Source organism: Alligator sinensis, unplaced genomic scaffold (assembly GCF_000455745.1).
Source record: "Alligator sinensis unplaced genomic scaffold, ASM45574v1 scaffold519_1, whole genome shotgun sequence".
NCBI lineage: Eukaryota > Metazoa > Chordata > Crocodylia > Alligatoridae > Alligator > Alligator sinensis.
The window spans coordinates 222,211-242,595 of NW_005842187.1; the positions used below are offsets into that span (position 1 = coordinate 222,211).

General features: G+C 43.1%; 1 protein-coding gene across 1 annotated transcript in view; it reads left to right on the forward strand.

Annotated features, from left to right (window-relative positions):
* The window catches only part of BRINP1 (BMP/retinoic acid inducible neural specific 1), a 93,984-nt gene that overhangs the window by 52,267 nt on the left and 21,332 nt on the right, over positions 1–20,385 (forward strand). The window contains exons 4-6 of the mRNA XM_014521147.2: positions 12,618–12,808; positions 18,619–18,788; positions 20,195–20,298. Coding sequence (XP_014376633.1) covers positions 12,618–12,808; positions 18,619–18,788; positions 20,195–20,298 — 465 coding nt within the window. The remainder of the gene's footprint in view (positions 1–12,617; positions 12,809–18,618; positions 18,789–20,194; positions 20,299–20,385) is intronic.

A 20,385-nucleotide genomic window follows, 5' to 3' on the forward strand; every position in this document is an offset into this window, starting at 1 on the left:
GTTATCAAGGCTACCTTCCTGTCAAAGAGACTGCACTTCAGCCTCGGTACTAATGTAGCATCTTGTTCTACAGGTCACATTCCCAAAGCCTCAATACAAGCACAAAGGACCCTTTGCTTTATTGGGGGGAACATAAAGGTAAGAAACAGGCTGCAGGGAGAGAAGGGAAGAAACAATGTCCCTTAAAGGCTCAAGCCTAACACAGCAGGATGTTCTTGAGCCAAAGTGAAGGCAGAGGAAGTCGTTCACTCCAAGCTCAAACTAAATGTCTGAAAAGAATGATTCCCCCCACCATAAGCCCAGCTGTGTCCTCTTAAACATCATTTCTCACTGGCAAATGCAACCAGCAGCACCATGCCACAACTTCTTATATAGTGTGCTGGATTCATTGATTCCTCATAGCTGGCCCAACCCTACTCACAGCCTGACAAATTCCAGTAATCAGGGCAGGTAACTGTGCTCCATCTAGCACAGGGAGAGAATGAATTCCCATCCTGGAAAACCTCTGCACCTTAGCACTATGGAATACACAAGCAGCCCAGAGTCCTAGTGCACTGTTTGGATATCTGTGTTTGCACACCTGGGGACTAATCCTCACCCCACTGAAGTCAAGGGGTGGGGGGGGTTACCACTTATTTTAGCAGAGCCAGGATTTCACCCCTGGATATTAGTATATGTATGCATTTCACTTTTCTCTCCAGTGATCACAGTGGTTTGTATACATGGATGCCAATAGGGCTGTGTGTGCCCAGCTTGATGGCTTGCATTTTGCATGTGTGACAATCTTTTGGCAAGAAGTGATGGAACCTCTCTGTGCCTCAGTTTCCCCACCTGCAAAAGGAGCACAGTAGTGTTTTTCTGCCATCCTAGAGATGCTGGGGGAGTCAGTTGGTTAATGAAGCACTTTGTAATCTCAGACAACAGACACTTGTGAAGATTACAATATGAATATTATAGCAATGTATTCATACATAAGATAGACAGACACAAATAAAAATGACTGTACATCCATATCATATAGAATCCATGCATCTGGAAACCACTCTTCCTTTTACCCTGCATGACAAAAAATCTCACCCAACCCTTTTGCCTACATTCATGAACAGAATGGACGTCACAACCAGCATAGCACCCCAAAGGAAGGGACTTGCATGTCATTTGATTGATTTCCCCATTTCTGGAAGCACGTTACCTTGTGGTAAATAAATGATGTGGTACATGTGCAGAATCTCTCTCCCACTCATGGAAGAACAAATCCAAGACATTTCCATTGGCAGGACTCCAGCAGACTCAGCTTCACAGCCTTCCACAGCTTGTGTAGTGCTGACTTATTCTCCCAGAAGTACTGGGCTTCTTGAATAACATGGTGGTCTTAAAGGGACACTATTACAGGTCTCATCTGCCTCTGCCCTCCATTAGTGTCACTGAGTTATATCATCATTATGCCCAGCTCTGTGAGTCAGATGAAGGTAGCAATGTGAGCTGATGAATAGGGGATTGCATTGGGAGTACAGGGACCTAGGTGGGTTCTGTTTCTGACTCTGCTATAGTCTGTGTTACCTGGACAAATGGCTTCAATTCTTTGTCTCTTTGTTTCCCTCTATGAAAAATAGACTTAATGCTGCTTCCTTTTTAGAGCAATTTGAATTTTATGGATGAAAATTGTAACATAATCGTTTTGAAATGGCTGAGCACCTGGCTCAAAAATCTGGACTCTATAAGGTATTTCCAATTGTTCACACAAAACTGAGGCAATCCTCCCCCCCCCTCCCTTCCCCCCCCCTTGTTCCTTGAGTTAAAAAGAGAGGATTATGCCCTATGCAATTTTGCAAGAGAAGACTAGTTTTGTTGCAAGCCATGTTGCAGTGTGCAGAACATGGCCCTACTAACAATGCTTGTATTTATTGACTTCTTTGCACCAAAACTTGCAATATGCTGAAATAAAAATGTTATGGCTCTTAATTAAGGCAACTGACCTTTGCTAAAAGAAAAATATGGCTTGAGAAATGTGGGGAATGCCAAGTTCTCCTTGCTAGAGATATGACTCTATTTCTGAGTGAAGCAGGGCCAAATTTTTCCCAAAAAACATCTCTTCGTTCATGTTGTGAGCCTGAAATTTCACAGAATTATTGGGGCTGGTTCCCAAACATGAACTGTATGCAGACACCTGTGATTGCAAATGACTTGAACCCCGTTGCACATATTCCTCAGAACCCATTCTGCCCATTATGCATCATGCCATTGCCTACAGCTAGTAATTTCAGACACAGCTGTCGAAATTCCATGCCAGGAGGAGATGACCTATATGTGAAGACTTCATTCTTTGTTCACCGAAGGCATTTAGATTGGTCGCTTATCTCTGTGGCACTGGTCCCTCTTGAATCTTGTAAGGGACTGTCTTCAGGGCAAAGGGCCTGAAAATGGAGTGAGAGAAGTCCTGGCACTTGCACACACATACATCAGCCACTCTCCATGTTGTGGTCTTCTTGGTTCATAGAGGTAGGGTGGAGGCACAAAATCTGGTTTTCCAGCATCCCTGATTTTTCAGGAAAAAACTTTTCCCTCCTAACCTTGCTCTCTTCGCAAATATGCCTGCATGTCCCCAGCAGAAAATTCTATGTGGAACCTCATTGTTCGTGCCCTTGCTGGCCTTTCCATAGCAGGATTAACCAAGCTCATCATCTAAATTATCCAGCATAGAATCCCTTGAGCATGTCTTGAATCACCAGTTCCCTGACTCAAGCAGGTGACTCTGCCAGTTGGCTTCTTGAAGCATCAAACCCATGTGCAAATCCTGCTTTGTAGATGTGCTAGTTTCTCTGTCACCTCTGAATGACTCAGAAGTCATGGGGGTGGTGGTTACAGGGGGGCAGGATTGTTGTCACGATATGCATGCTGCTGCCAAGCTTGTGGGGTGGGTATGCCCAGATGGCTTGGCATGCTTGTCTTTGCAGGCACAGCTGGGACGAGGAGAGAGAAGGGAGGATGGGGAGCACTATAGGCAGGACTTAGCAGAGAAACTTCATTTTTAAAGACAATGTCATGGATGCGGCAAAGTGGAAGCATACAAGTGTAAACAACTGGCAGATTAATAAAGGTTGACCAGAAGAGCCTTGTTCTGTTGCACAACAACTTTGGAGGTTTCAAAATCTGATTTTGTCATTCAGTGGAATGGATCAAAAATCTCCTAACGTGTTTATAAACATGGAGCTGTGGCAAAAATACCAAGTTGGGGGTCAAAACACAAGTTTCTTGAGTTGGGATGGTGTCTTCAAGCCAGATACACTGCCCTGAGAGGCAGTATTCAAGACCCTACTTGGTCTGCATCAAAGAAAGATTTTCATTATCCATCCTGGGAGTCATGAGGGTTAGGAGCTTGAACTTGGGTCTCTTCTACTGCAGACCAGAGGCCTAACCAGCAGGCTCTGGAGAGAGCTACTCTTCAAATACCTTGCTAAAATTGGTTATGCTCTTATAAAATGAACTTTACTCTTCTACCTAACTCTTTTTATGACCCTTGGCTAATGACATTGCCCTCACAAGCAAAAAAACAGGATCCTGATGGTGCACTCCTAATGTCATATGTTTCAGCATGGGGTGGGGAAGCCCTGGCTCTGTAAATAATAGACCCCTTGACTAAAGAGAAGTTACTTGCAGGATAAGGGGGTTCTCACTGGGTGGAAGCATCCAGTCCTGGAAAAACCACTGTATACTGCAAAAATTGACTCTGCCAGAAATTAATGGTCTGCGTGCTTTCCCCTCCACACTTTTTCATGCATAATGCATTGTACAACAGAAATACTTTCACGTACCATTAAGACACATGAGGATGGATTTGAGTGAAGCCATAATCATCTGACCCACTTTTGTATTGCCTATCTAGACTCTCTGAAGCATGGGCTCTCTCTTATTCTATGTGTGCATATGCTTGTGCCTTTGGAGTGTGTGTGTGTGTGACAGTACCTAGCAACGTAATACTTCTAGGTGCAATAATACCTTGGCTTTACCAAAGCCAGAAGAAGGACGGGGTTATGGACCAAGCAATCACAGGTTATTCTGCCACATATATTTTAATCAAGCACTCTTTGGCTGCTTCTGGTGTGATTTTCATTGCACAAATTCCTTTGTTGGAGGAATTTTATGTATTGTTTATTCCCTCTTTCTTGGAGCTGGGATGGCACACCTAAAAATGCATCATAATATCACCAATAGCTTAATAAACCCTGTGTACATAATAAAATTGGCTCATACTAGTTCAGTTGCAAGGGTACCAGCAATGCTGGGAGCCCTGGTGTAGGTATCATTCTAGCTTCTACCAGCAGTTAGTGCTGCCATGTAATGTGCACCAGTTCAGAGCAAATGCAATCAGCATCTTGCTGAAGAGAGATGAAATGGTGTTAGCAATGATGGTGACCATTTACAGTCATTCTGTAATGCAGACACAAAGAGAGTGAAGCTTGGAGTTAGAAAGGGCAAACCCAGGGTCCAGCATTTGTGTTGCTGGGGATGAAATGTGCCTAAAGAACAATGCCGGAAAACCTTCTGAGACAAGTTGACAGAAGAAAATATCCTTTTAGAAAATCTTATTATGGTCATATACCCCTGGTGAGAGGGAATGAATTCTGGTTGAATTTGTTTAACAGAGTGTGAGAATGCCAATAATAAAAGCTCAGAGAGTATAAGCCAAAGAGACCACTGTATGTCTACACTGTAGTTGTAGCGTGTCGTTCTGGAATACTCCCCACCAGCCCACTGCAACTAGGACAACTCAAATGCTGATATGTCTTAGTGAAGCAGCACCAGGGAGGTCCCTCTGGCTGTTTTTGAGACCTCAGTTTCTAGTGTATTTGAGAAAAGTTGCTGGGAATGTCATCAGTAGCATATTTCTGGGTTTGAAGAAATGTCCCATGATGGAGAATCTGCTGCAACCTTTGGTAAGTTGTTTCTGTAGCTAATTACTCTCTATATTGAAAATCTGTCCATGAATTCTACTTTGAATTTGTCTAGCTTCCACTTCCAGCCATTGGAGCCTGTTATGCCTTTGTCTGCTAGATGGAGGAGTCCTCTATTATTGAAGTTTCTGTTCCCCAGGCAGGGTACTTTCAGACTGTGATGATGCCCCCTGTGACTTTCCCATGTTAAACTAGACACACCGAGCTCCTTGTGTTTCACAATGAGGCATAGTTTCCAATCTTTTCATCACTCTTCCAGCTCTTCTCTAAATCCTCTTAAAATTATCAACAGCCTTCTCCAATGAACTTAATGCACCAGAACTAGACAAGTAATAAGCCTTGAGTAGTCCAAAATTGTGCTTTCTATTGCTTGTCCTAAAAAATAAAACAATACAAATGAAAAGATCAATTCCTGTATTGTGTAAATCATTGTACCTTCCTTGGCTAGTGGATCTGATGACCTATTCCTTCAGAATCTAGCAAAATCTGTTCATGTCTATGCATGAAACATTTTCACTCCCATGATCCAGCATACTCTGCTCTTTGCAAATCCTATCAAGCAAAATTGAGGAATCAGGCATGTTACAACATATTTTATCTCATTTTTAAAACTAAACAGCTGCATTTTCAAAAGTGGCTTTTCTGATTATGGCTTTTTCACAATGCATGTGCTCCCAGTTTAAGATAATGCATGGGTTCTCATTTACAGAGTCTCTGATCGCTCAATGACTTCAGTGTGAGTTTTGGATAGCTGGCAGGTTCTGACAATCAGTCCTGTCTGAATGTCGCAAGTGGTTCACCTCCCTCCCAGTCTCCTCTTCCCCGCCTTCCCCGCCCCCAAAATGGAGGTACACAGTTTTGAAAACAAATGGGATCCTTGCTGTTGCCTTCAACTGAAGGCAAGCTCCATGATGAAGTCCTGAGGATCTGGGATTTGCTTCTGCAAGGTTCTGAATATCTCATTATGAATTACAAGCCAAAATCTAAGGGACTAACAATTTACCTTGTGAGGAATAAGGGTCTCATCATTGTAGAAGACAAGATCCTTAAAATAAATAATTGATTTTAACCTGGCTATACCCCTTTCACTATAGGGACATCTGCCTGCTGTTTTACAGATGAGATAGGGAAGTACGGAAGAAGTTAAATGACCTACTTTAGGTCACTAGGAAGTCTGAGTTGGCAATCAAACCCACTTATTCTAACTCCAAATCCAGTGACCTTTCTATTACAGTTAATTGATCTACCCACCCAATAATTAGGTCTCACTCATAAACAGAGGTAGACAGAGTCTGATCCTAATAGACAGCACTAGACTCAGAGTCATGTTTGTTTGATTGGTTTTTAATTCAGTGCTGGAACAATCTACTTACTGAGATACTCTCAAGGTCACATGAAATCCACCTAACTTTTGAAGCAATTTCTTCGTAAGCACTGTTTACAAAGCTGTTATCACTCTTTGTGCTTCCTCCCCTGCTCTTCTTCTATCAGAACAAATACTGGTTTTCAGCAAAACATTGGGAAGATGAAAACAAAAACAAAACAAAAAGGCTCTTTGTAGTGATGCAATCCAAGAAACATGGGAACAATCACACAGGGAAGTAGGAGGTCTTCTTACTTAAAATACTTAAAGTGCGGCAAGGAGAATGGAGAATGGAACAGGAAACCACGTACCGTTAGCTATGGGGTTGGGGGCACGACTATGGCACCTGGAAAGTGTCTTTTTTCACATTTTGATGATTGTATGGAATTGGTCTAAACCTTGTGTACAGTGTGAAGACTCCTACAGTAACAAGCCAGCCTACTGCTCATCCTTGATCAAGATCTAAAGTGAGCCTATCTTCCTTAGCTGTATACTAGTTGTTACCTATATGCTTGCCTGTCTGTCTGCCAGACAGGTAGTAAAGTAAATCTATCTGTCTACAATATGAGGCTGATCAGTACGGGCTGTTTAACTAGGTGCTAGGTGGAGGCTGTGGACTAGAATTTCAATAGGAGAGAAAGAGAGATAGGTGCCCATTTACTATGGACACCTAATTCCCTTAGACCCCTTTGGGAACCTCGGCCATAAACAGCAAACTGTATCATGCTGACATAGATGGGGAGAGGACACAGGGCAGAGAAAATCCCTTGAGGAACATTATAGTGTTCAGCTTGAATTCTTTCTGGGGGAATCAGTAGCTGAAAAGAGCAGCTTGCAATCTTAGAAAGGGGGCAATGAGGCTTGTCACTCTGTGTTAGGTCAGCTTAACGTGTGGGCCCCATATGGCACAGGACTCTTAGCTGCCTCTCAGGACACCTTTTAGGGCTACCTAGTGCATGCATCCATTTGGAAGAGTCTGCATACTCTACACTTAGGCCAGCTGTGGTTGTATCTAGCCCCTCACCAGGAACAATGGCTGGAGAAAGGATGAATGCTTTGGAAGCATGCATAGGGACACAGGAAACCTTTTGGTTTCACTCCTTGCTTTTGCCACTGATTCTGCCCATGACCTTAGGTAGGTCAAAGAGTCTCCTCATGCCTCAGTTTCCCATTAATAGCAGCGGACCAGTAATACTTCCCTACATCACAGGGTCTCCATGTTGATATATTCATTTGCTCTGTGGTACTGTGGTAATGAGTGCTGGCTAAGATCTAGATAGAAGTCTCCTGCTTGTACATGAACAAAGCAAGCCACAATTCTGTAGAATAGAAGATTGTTGAAGAAGGGCAGTTGTCTCATTCTCCAGATTGCACTGGCCTCACTCGGTCAGTAATGGAAGCCGTGGAAATGTTAGGTATGGAGTGTGTTGGAGTTTGTGGAGGGGCAAGGAGTCATGACTAATAGTCCTTTGTTATATTTGGGAGTCATGGGGGAGGCACTGATGATCTACTGGCTGATGATCTATTGGCTGGGGGCAGCACGGAGGAGGTGATAGCTTCTAAGCTGAGATCTAAAAATGGATGGCGCAGTTAAAGATCCAGAAAGGACGTGGCAAGTATAAATGGTTTTATTCGGGCAGCCCCAGAGGAGTCACTCTACCCTTTAGACTCCAGTTCATGGCGCATAGGTCATTCTTGGGATCCAGTTGCTGTACTGCAGGACCTATAAGCACTAATATGCACTGTGGATGGAAAATAGAGCAGTGAGGGCCTAGTTAACATGGCATTTCTGGCCTTCACTCAGAATCTTCCTACTTTTCCCCCCCTATCATACTGTTTCATTCCTTGTTTAATGCATTTAATTTCTCTTTGGTTTCAAGCAACAGCCCCTGAGGTCTGTACTGAACTTGTTTCTTCACTGATATCTTTTGGTAGTCTTGGCAGTTTGAAGATGGAGAATTTAATTTGCTCTGATAGCCTCTTTAAATCCTTCAATCCCTGGATCGAGGTGTACATGCCCTTGGATTCTCTGAGCCTCCATACCAACTTAGTGGGAGCTCTGAGTAAAGTCCCTGTTCTGTGCTTTCATCCCACCCTCCCTCCTCAGCAATTTTCCCTTCTGTGTTTCCCATGGGGGAAGGTACCGCTAATGAGCATTGAGACAGTGACTCCCTCCATCCCCAGTGACTCCCTCCATCTCTCTGACATGCGCAGCTTTGACGGCTTGCTCATTAGTGATACCTTAGAAGGGGTGCAGCCTCCCACAGATATATCACTCACAGATTATTTTTATATATATCCTGTTACTGTGACAGAGAAGAAGGTCTAACTCATGAGCTTCTGCTTTCCTCTAGGCTGTAGCATGTAGGCTGTCCTTCTCTACTAATTCTTCTCACTATGTCCCTGTCAGGAATTAAAATCTAGACTTCCCCTACCTCTTCTGGCTATTAAAGTGTTGACTCTTCAGTCCTTTCATCAGACATTATTTAAGGCAGATTTCCTTCCCTGTGACCTGGTAGGCATTTTTCCTGCACATTAATGTGGTCTGTCTTGTATGGCTAGACATTCTTGTGTAAACAGCTTCTTTTCCCCGTTCTGAAACCTAAGGGGATAATTTCTTCTTATTCCCATCCGGCTGTACGCATTTCAGAGAGAACCTGTTCTCAAAGTAATTCTTTCTTAACCTTTAATTCTCAAAGACTGGCTAAAGTCCTGACATGGGAGGGTTTATATGCCTACCAAAACCAATTGTCTTGTAGAATAGCTATAATAAATCTGGATGTATTTATTAACTGTACTAATGCAAATCCTTTTCCTGAATCCTGCCAAGCTCTTGCCCTCATTAGTATCTTGTGGCAATGAGTTCCACCAGCCCATCGCATATTGGATAAAAAGTACTACTATTCATGAGATGGGGAGGTGACTGGGAAATGCACAAAAATGTTCATGGAAAGCCAATTATGAAGTTATATGTGCAGACATTGAGGAAATCAAGTTTTAAATGTGGATATATAAGTGTTGATTCTTGCTCATCAATGAATAGAAGCAGTATCATATGACTTATATAAGCAACCCCAACTAAGCAGATCTTGAAAAGCAGATACTAAATCCCACACCAAGTAAAATGAAGAATTGGAGACATATAACCAAGTAAATTCTAGTAATGCATAAATTAGAGGAAATTGCAACTGGCTCATGGATATTCTATGAGCTGAAGATAAACATCTAAGTTAGTTGCATAAATTATTCATGGTAAAGTATTTGTTCAGCTTTATTCATCAGCATTTGAAAGCCGTGCATGGAGACATGTGGGGAGGCAAATAGAGACATGGCTTTCACTTCCAGTGCGATACTTTGGAATCTGAGGCCTCCGGGGAGGAATAAAATGCAAAATGATCAGTTGGAGCCAACTCTCCTACTGGAGCCAACCCTCCTATACTTTGATCACTGTCATTTTGGATGAGAGCATGGGTTCTCCTGGGGCCCTCACTGTCATGCCATTGGGACTTATAATAACCCCTTTCCTATCTTAAGTTGCCAAACCAGTGAAAGCAGGGCACCATTTTTCTCCTCATTATTCAGCTTGTCGCCATTACGGGAACCCAGCCATTGCTTCGCTTTGGTCTGTGGGGTTCTAAACTTCATCCCAAGCACATATTGGCAGAGGGGTTTTTCTACTGCATTTGCTTTGGAGCAGGATCCTTGTTGTTGGCACAAACAAAGGACTTGCCCTAGAGGGACATGGTGAGATCTCCAGAGAGACTGATAAAACTCTCAGTCCCTTCCAAAGGAGATCAGCTTGTGTGAGTAGTTCACAGTACGAAACAGGAGTCAGATATATGATTCATCTTCCTTCACCATGTTAGGTACGAAGGAAAGACAAGACAGCAAATCCCATCCGTATGTAGAGCCAGAACTTGGGTCTTGTTGCCAGGCTTGTTGCCTTTTGGAGATACAATTTTGGAGATACAATTAAAACCAAGAATATAAGTAATGAGATGAAATGTAACTGCTGTGTGAGCCATTGTCCCCTCTCCCTATCCATAGTTCTTTGAGGGAGAACTATAGATGGCTGCCATAGATCATGTGGTTAGCTAAAGGCCCATGGGATTGGGGAGTAGGATTTTCTTCACTCTCCTAATATAGGGGAGGGTTTTGGCTGTGTCCCTTCAAGGATGGATATGCCTTTGAGGATGAATTTCCTGATGAGTTTTGCAGCACTGGGGTTAATCTGGTCATGGCAACATCTATAGGCTGGCCCCAAAGATGAGGCTATTTCTCTGTAAGGGGATCTTTTCAACACTCTTCCCTCACTTCGTTAGCTGAGGACCAGTTGTCCAGTGTTTCTGTATGCGTGGCTAGCCTTGAAAAAGACTCAGACAGCTTAACTACCTGACCTTGTGTTGTGAAAGCCTTGAGAGTGTTGGAGAACATATTGCACCTGTAGAACAGACTCGAAAGGGCTGATCCAAAGCTCATTGAAATTACTAGGCTCAGATTAGGTCTCACATTTACAGCACAACACACCTGTATCTCAAGTTATATGCCCTGCGCACGTTAGCTTTGCAATCCATCTTGTATGAGCAAATGACACCCATACTTCCAGCTGTGTTCAATGAGCACCTGTCTGTTTCTGGAGGCAATTCTTGGTGCTCACTGTGATCTGCCAAGGAGTCTTGGAGCCAATAATTCAACTCTCTGTGTGTTCCTGCATGGCTATTAGGAACCATTGCTTTGTTCTCATTGTTTACTCCTGAGCAAAACGCTTTGAGATTGGAGGCAGAGTATTTTTGGTGAAAAGCCCCTAATTTTGGGATCTGTTACCCTAAAATGAGAATTTAGTGAGTTTTATGGCACAGTGGAGGGTTGGGTTTTACTTTTACTTAGACTTCTGCAAACTGTTGGGTAAAGAGTGAGAGTTAGTTCTGGAACAGGAATTTTAAGATGAAAGGTTGGTAGGTTGATGTTTTGATTGATGTTAGTACCATCAGGCACCCTAGTGAGTGGTGAAGGGATCCAATCAAAATAAATGCATGCATAATTACATTAATTAAAATAATTTAACAGGCAGCAACATGTAATGGATATAGAACCAGACGGAGCAAAGAGATATGGTTCTGATGCTGGCTTTACCACTGTTTTTTTCTGTGCCCTAAATCTTTGTGGGTGTCATTTTCTTCACCTGTAAACTGAGGCTGCCCATGTTTATCAATGCACACAGATGAAAATTTCTGTGTAAGCCCTGGCTATTGTTATTGCCATTATTAAAAAACCATGTTTTATCTGATTTACTGGAATGGAGAAATAAAAAGGAACAGAGGCTTGAGACTCGATTAGACATGCAGTTGCTGAAGACAGTACCGTGCTTATTGCAAGAAAATTGTTTTCAGTGTTGGCTGCCCTCTTAGGGATGCCTCGGTCAGGATTTTTCTGAAGATGGTCAGGATTTTGTATGGCAGTTTTTGGTGCCCAATTTGAAATGTCTTAAGAACCCTGGTTTCTAGAGAGGATGTGCTCAGGACTTTCTTAAAACAGTTCCCTTCAAGGTATCTCAAAGTGAGACCATAAATTCACTAGATGCTTTTGAAAAATGTAGCCTATATTTTTCCAACTTGCTGCCTAGTTCGGAGTTGAAATTTAGGACCCACATTGCATAAGATCAAAGAAAACAACCTGCATTTTCACCCAGGACAAAAATCAATCTTTTCAGCAGGTTCAGGAAAGGTTGCTCTTATTTTTCCTGTGCTGTTTTTCTATGTTCACATTCATCTGCACTCCTTAGGGACTGGTGAAAACTTGTTCTTCTGAACCCTGTTTGGCAGAACTACAGGCTTTGTGTGCTGCAGAAATAAAAAGACATTGGAACATAGTAATCAGACACAAGTCTTATCTAGTCCAATGTATTGGCTGTGACAGTTCCCCAAACCACCTGTTTTAGAGGAACGTGGAAGAACAGTGCACTAGGCAACTCTGGGATAAGCTACCCTCTACAGAGGTAGGGCATGCATAGTTCTGGAAGCTTATCTGAGATTTACCTATGCATTGCATATGTGAAGGTTAGCCCACCTGTTGCTCAGACCCTGGTCCTTAAGGTGCTGTGGTATTGTGCAGTAATATCTTGATTCTTCTCTTCCTCCTCTCCTTCCCCTTAGATCTAGCCTCTGAGTTTCATCTGCGTATCCATTTGAGGGCATCTTATATCATTTTCCTCTTTTCTCTCATCTTGCCCTTTCCTCAGTGGTCCTCCCCTCCTGTCCAAACTCAGAGCCTTACCCCCATTGTGTTCCTGTGTTGTCTCATAGGGAGTTTGCCCGTTGGAAGGTGAGGAACACAGCCATTGAACGGAGAGACCTACTCCGCAATCCAGTGCCCCTGATGCCTGAATTTCAAAGGAGCATCCGCCTGCTGGGCAGGAGACCCACCACGCAGCAGTTCATTGATACTATCATCAAAAAGTACGGCACCCACATCCTCATCTCTGCTACCCTGGGAGGTAGGTGACAACCAGGACTATATTCTTATGCAGGTACCTGTGACGTGGAAGTGTGGGGATGAAACATGCTCTTCGTGTCCTCTGCCATTTTGGATGTAGGTTGGTTGGTATGATGGTGAACCACAGCTGCTGATTTTCCCCCCTGGAGTCCTTGATGTCCTGTTGGTCTTTTGAGAAGCCCAGACTAACTATACATGAGCTCCTTGGCCTAACAGTGGAATATGTGAACACGGTGTTTGTATGATATGCACATACCTGTTCTTTATTTTACAATGGCATGTGTGTCAGTATATTTTGTGCGAAGTGCATGTATCCATAATTGGTTTGACAATAGAATGCATGTATTGTGATAAAGCATGTGTGTGCACACCTGCATTTATCAGTGTTTGGACATATGAAGAAGGTTTGTGGGTTTGTATGTGTTTGTGTGCATGTAAAGGTGTGTACACACACCCACTGAGTTTTGGCCAAGAAGGCCTAGGAGATATTTAACGGTCATAGCTGGGTCTGAACTGAGACTGGATAGCACTTCATACCATAGAGTGGTTCTATTGATCTTAATGGCATCACATCCTCGGGAAGCGCAGCTACGCAGGCATCTCAGTGTGGGTGCGTGATTCTAGGAGTGTGCAAACACCAGTATCTGAGTGAGAGCATGTTTTAGATAGTGCGGGGATGCTAAATGTTGAATGTATATGTGTGCATCTATGTGTACAACTTCTAAATAATGCTACGCCTTCCATGTGAACTATTTAAAGAATCCCAAGGAAGTGTTCAGGGAGCCCTAAGCAGTTCGAAGGAGCTGGGTGTGGGGAATGAAAACATCCACCAACAGAAAAAGAAATCATGTGAGCTGAATATTCAGCTGGAGGTTTCATCACTCAGAACAGCAGGAACAGTGGACTTGTTGGTTAAAAATCTACCGTGTTACCCACACCTTAGCTTCACCCTCTGCCTTGTTTCTTGCAACTAGATGCTTTCTTCTTTTTCCTGTCTCTGAAGCCAAACTGAATTCAGGAGGAAAGCCGTCTTCTCCCACAAGGGAATGTCACCAGACGGAAGAATCTAAAATGTTTCATAAAGAAGACTAAGGAATTAGATAATGGTGGGAGCAGCAATTGAGAGGAGTTAGGGGGGAGAGGGGAGGCAGAAAGTCCTGAATTGAATGCAGCAGTGAAAACAATATTATAGGGCATGTTTGTGTTGAAAGGAAAAAAAAATAGTTAAATTAAATGCAAGACATTATATGCAGGGACTGCAGACAGGTCCATGTGTGGGCAGAATATGGTTGACTAAAGGATTGCAGGGGGCAGGCAGTCATTTGTATGAAGAGCTACTGGTGCTGCATAGAAAATTTCAAATGATTTGAAAGTGAATAATGGAAAAACACTTCCAGTGGAAATATTGTTTTTTTTCCCCTCTTCTCCCTCACTCCCTCCTCCCTTCCCTCTTACCAGCTCTACTTGTTACCCATTTGGGGCATGCAGTTGAATAGCTTTTATGGCAAATAGTGGTATTTGTTCTGAAAATATTGCACTGACAAACAAGGCAGCTTATCTCAGGGCTTTGCATTGCTGCCAATCGCCGTACTATCTGAGTGCCTTCCACATGAAATAGGTTGGCAGTATTGAAGTCCATAGTGACTTTTTGGCTATGCTTCCTACTCAGGCTGTAGAAAACTCCTTAAACCTATTGCACTTAATCAGATATGAGGGCGAGATCAGACTGACTTGCATCCCTGCAAACATTTTGGGCATGTGCAACTTCGGTGCCAGATAAACATATATAGCACTGCTGAAATTATGTGCCCCTGCCTATTATTGAATTCAGACTGAAAGACTCCAAAATCCTTAACTGCCTTTTCAATCCATCAATCAAACACCATCAATGCTTAAATCTATTGTTTAATAGGAGTGGTTTGTTGAATCAGGATCTAAATGAATCCTTTGCAGACAGTACTCTTCTCTGTTGAGGGAACATCTCCTGGGGATCACATTTTACACGGCACAAGTCAACAAAGTAAGCAGCCACGGAGGTGAACAGAGTTTTGTTTGTGGTTTTATTTTTTCCCTTCACTGACAGCCTTTCTCCTTTCTTTCTTCCTTTCAAATAACAAAGACCTTCACTGGTGAAATATATTTTTAATTTCACCCGGGCGAGGTTGTGAATTATTCACAGTGGCTTGTTCCTTTTCCTGTTTTTACAACACAACATTTTTAAATATGCAGAGGCTTGTAACGAGAGCTGCTGGTGGAGAGAATACTAAATGTTCAATCAGTCCAGATAGTGGGGAGTGTCCGGATTTGAGGGGAGTGGAATAAAGGCTCCACCCTGATGATGAACATGATAAAGATGATGCAGACAAAGCGACTGTGGAGCAGGCGTTGTGCATGGAGTGGGACATATTCCAGGAAGAGTTTTCAGGCCAATCTGGATGCTTGTGGTATCAAAGAGAGGTTATCCTAGTAGTCACTGGGTGCGTCTACGTGAGATGCTAACTGCGCAGTAGCGCCTCGCAGCACAAACAGCGCAAATACGCTACTGCACAGTATTATTAGGCTACTGTGCAGTAACATCACTAAAAGGGCATGTGCCGGTGCAGTAATGCCCATTACTATACATTCATTTAGCACTTGATTATATAAGTACTAAACTTAATGCACAGTAACTACACTGCATTAATGAACATGTAGATGCGCCCACTGTTTCCCTAACCCTCTAAACACCTCAGGCCTCATCAGAAAACTTTTCTCCAGAAAACACTGCTTTTAACCAATTTAAATCTCCATGTGACCTATAACCAGCTGAGGAATGAAAGAACAACATGGGCACCACCCTTTGTTTGTACTCGCTGTTATACGGGCTTAAGGGAGCCTGTGAGATGAGCCAGTCTGGTACAACTGTTGTCTTTTGCACCCGTCAGCGTTTCAGCTGCTTTTCAGTTACAGATCAGCTCCTTCCCCCTGGAGCCCAATAAAGAGCGAGCCCTGATGCTCCAGTTTAGTTCTGACAAAGGGATTGGTGCAGGGTCATTTCTAGGGCATACTTGCTCAGGGACGGAGAACACAGAGCTGAGAGCTAATTTGCAGGGAAAGCCCTGAAGGGAAGACAACTTTGAACATAGCATTCACTTAATAAACGAGAAATTAAGACTTAATAATGCAGCAAAATCTATTAACCCCTCTTGATCTAAGGGCTGCTTTGACGCACTCTTTTTCTGTGGGGATGCTGTGCTTTTGCTAGTCTCATGCACACAGAGCAGATTTCTAGCAGCGCATGCCCCCCCTGCCATCGTCAATCATCTCTCAGGAATGATGCTCATCTCCCAAGGCATGTGCTGAAGCTCATAGACTTTTTTCAGATTTTTTCCCCCTCCTCCTCCCAGTGGTGAGATCTCAACACTTCACAAAGGGAAAAATAACAACAGCTTTGGGGACAGAATACAGATCTCCAGGCACCCTAAAAGCTTGGGTTTCTTGAAACTCTGTCTGGGGACACCACCAGCTTCACAAAGTTTATTTAACAAGGTATATCTGGGACTATCCTTCTAACCTTCAGCTGAAATCCTGGTTTTCTAGCACCTGGGTTTCTGCTTACTGCCTGGTTTCTGTCTAAATGTTCTGTGCTTTGACAAGTCCACCAATTAACATTGAGTGGAGGCCTGGTCAAACACCCTTTATGTCAATGTATGGACAATATAAATGAGGGCATGGGACTTTCCGAAGAATTTAAGCGAGGTGTGAGTTTGATAAAATCTGGGTGCCTACCTCTCTCATGGTAGTTGAATATCTTGTCCAGGAAATTACAGTTCAAGTCCCTCCGGGGCCATACTGCACTACACGTAGCAGCCTAGTCTGGAAATGGACACAAAGCAGCTAATTTATCTCAGGCGTATCCCTAGGAGGTGCAGTACACTCTTTTCAATGACAAATTTAACCCCACAATACAACCTGTATTTCTGATTCATCCCATCTTCCCAGAAATATCTGTGCTCTTCCTTCCCTGCTTCCGCTTACGCCTGGGAGGAGCTCCCTTGCAAAAATATCTACAAAGCCCAATGCATTTTCCTCCTTCAAATCTATTTTTAAAATTCACCTGTGCCATGAAACCTGCAAAGCACTCAACAATGTGTTGGTATGCAGCTGGTATGCTATATGACCACTGCTTATCCCGCTAATCATAATCAGCTCATTACCTTGTGCTTCTCCCGTCTGTTTGTTGTCTACACCTGTTGTCTCTCATCATATACTTAGATTGTAAACCCTTTGGGCCAGAAAACATCTTTCTGCTATTTGCAACTTTAGTGCTTAATGCCATGGATCCCTGGCAGAGGTCTCTAGACACTACTGTCAATATTATTTTGGTCAGAAAACAAGTTATTTTACAGCATCCATGAAGCAAATGAAGAGATTTAAATTAACTCGTTGTTGGTCCCGCCACCCAAAAAAAAAGTATGATTCTGCCTTGGAAAATGTCTTTTTTTCCCCCCATCTAAGAGGCAAATGATCTAAACCCCAAATGTTTATCTGTAAAACAAACAAAGAAATGAAAGCAAAATATTCCATGACATTTTTTGTTTTCAGGAATTTGGCTTTTAGATAAAGAAAGAAAGGAAAGCTTCCACAGAAAGTAGATTTTTGATGACATTTTGATTTTAACTAATCAGGGGTTTTTTTCCACAAAAAATATCAGCTTTCCTTTTTTTCATTTAAAAAAAATGCTCAAAACCCGAAGTATTTATTTATCAGAAACCTGTTTGGATACATTTTTGACCAGACCTGTTATTATCATCCTCATCAGCAGCATGTTTATTAATGGCTCTCCCATGCAATTACAGCAGGTGTCACTTACTTCTTCTTTAATTAAAGTTCAGTCTCCTTTTTAAGCTAGTGATATAGAAATGGGATCTTCTTACTCTGAGGATCTGCTCTCTGTGTGTATCCAGAATTAGATTTCTTGGTGTTAGTGATGAAAATAGTTGTTTCTACTCTATTTTTTTCAGCCTGCCAAGCCAGCACTGGTAGCAGAGAGTGAGATGGATTTCTTTGTGGTTCATATGTCATTAATAGAATTTTTAAGCAACCCCCCACTTGTAAACTTTGCAGTCTCTGCTTTTCATCTTTCTTTTCTTTGGCTACAAAATTTAGCAAATATTCCTTAATATTTGTTGCTGCTGATGGAACTTGAACTTGCCAACACCCCTGTTCTCCATGATTTCTGGGGAAGTGATGCTCTCATTAATATGGATTTTGATTCTCATTAATATTGATTCTGATACCTTGGTATTTCACTGCACCTTTTGCTCACACAATTTTAGGGACCTGAGCTCAGCAGAAGGAACAGATTGGGTACGGGCTGGTGGTTTATCCTGCTTCTTCCTATAACCCTGATATGCACGTTTCTCCTCAGCCACTAATTTTTGCAAGGAGACTGGAGGAGAAATAGATGCAAATACTAATCTTTTTATCCTTTACACCCGTCTATTCATTCTATGTATTGAACTAGATTAAGGCTCCTATAAAGTGACCTATCCCTATTGACTTTGACGACACTATGCTGATGTACACCAGCTGGAAATCTGGCTTATTGATTTCAGTGAAGCTGATTTACACCATTTATTGACTGCAATATAGTATGGCCAATTTATACCAGATCAAGGATCTGCCCCATTATGCTGATGAATGGAAATAACTTTGTTAAACTACAGAGCTCCAGGAGTGATCAGTGAGACAGGCTCTAATGCATATCACGGTGTATGGCAGTAAGTCTTCTGGAGCGGGCAGCGACAACCTATCTTCTTTCCTTTGCAGGAGAGGAGGCATTGACCATGTACATGGACAAAAGCCGACTTGACAGGAAGTCAGGGAATGCAACTCAGAGTGTTGAAGCCCTGCACCAGCTTGCTTCCTCCTACTTTGTAGACCGTGATGGCACCATGAGGAGACTCCATGAGATCCAGATCTCTACCGGAGCAATCAAAGTATGGTTTGTGCTGCTAAGGAGAGTCTAAGAAGGGAAACCAAGCAGAGCAAGGCAGCTATTCCAACACAGTAGTGATACGGGACAGTTTAATGTGGTATTGCTGTTGGATTACCAGCAGCGTGTCACCTTTGCAGATCAAAAAATAAGTCATTCCCTTTTGGTCCTGAGGCTAGATGGGACAAGTCATCCTGTTGTACCAGTCATAGGCCCTTCCAGTGTGGCAGTGATATTTGGATGGGGATGGTCCATCTAGTATGAGTGTAACAGTGGAAAGGGGATGAGCACTGGAGAGTGGCTGTGATGCTGAAGAGCTGTAGAAGCAGTCAGTGCAGTGTGATGGCAAGGGTGAAGAAGGGATTGCTGTTCCAGGCTGTATGATCGGGCATAAGCAAGCAATTCTCCACTGGCAGAAATATTGGACAACATCGTGCCACCCTTGAATATTTTCCTGTTACAGGCATTGCTGTGGTGTCTGTTGAACAGCTCTCAGGTGAATTAACTACAAGGGAGTGAGAAAAGCCCACAGTGAGGCATTACAAAGGCATCTGAAATGAAATGGATAGCGATAGCGAGCTGGGAGTTGGGGCGGTGGGGAGGGGAACTACTGGCAGCATACAAAGGAGAGAAAATGGATCCACAAACAAAGACCTCTTCCTCTGAAAGCCATCAGCCTACATTGGGGAGGGATTTGACTGTCACAGAGTTCACTCCAGGGAAGAGAAACGGGATGAAGACATCAATGTTAGCCACTTCTGAAAGGCTCCGGCTTCTGTTATTATACCACGGTGTCTCCTGGCTGAGCCTGTTCCCTCATGGACGGGATGCCAGATTGAGATACTGAAGCAGTGACAGAAAATAATTGCCCTTTGTGAATTCAGGAAGGGCAGCTCTCCTCCAGAGCTGGAAACCTCCATTCACAAAAACGGCTACACTGCAGGGGGGAGGAGGATTTTCTGTCTCCCTCTAGCTAGAATATTTATCGGCTTGCTCATGTGGCTTGGGAGCGTTAAGCATCACCACTGATCCATCTCCTCACCTAGGTTTCCATGCAGAGATGCCAGGGAATTATTCCTTTCTTGGCTTTTGGTCTGATCCAACAGAGATTCCCCTATGGACTGCATCAGGGTATAGGTCCAGATTTACATGTAGTTGTATAGAAAAAGGGAGAGATCAAAGCAAGACTGGGTCTGATGGGTGGATCTTTTATCAAGTTGCTTGAATTTCAGACCTGACCACATCTGTACACTGGAGGATATTTTATTCTCAACCATACAACATAGCCTACATCAGGTAGGATGTACTTTAGTGCATAGAGCTGGGTGCACCTGCTAGCAGAGACAGGGCGACAGGCCTGGGACTGCCTGGGAATATTGCTATTGTTGTTTTTTTTCTCTTTTGGTACAGGTAACAGAAACTCGGACTGGCCCCCTGGGCTGTAACAGCTATGACAATCTGGACTCTGTGAGTTCTGTCCTTCTGCAAAGCACTGAGAGCAAACTTCATCTGCAAGGAAAGGAAAGGAAGAAGGGAATGAAGAATGTGAACACAGGAAAGGAGAAAATTAAACCCTTTTCTCCATCACTCTCCCTACTTGT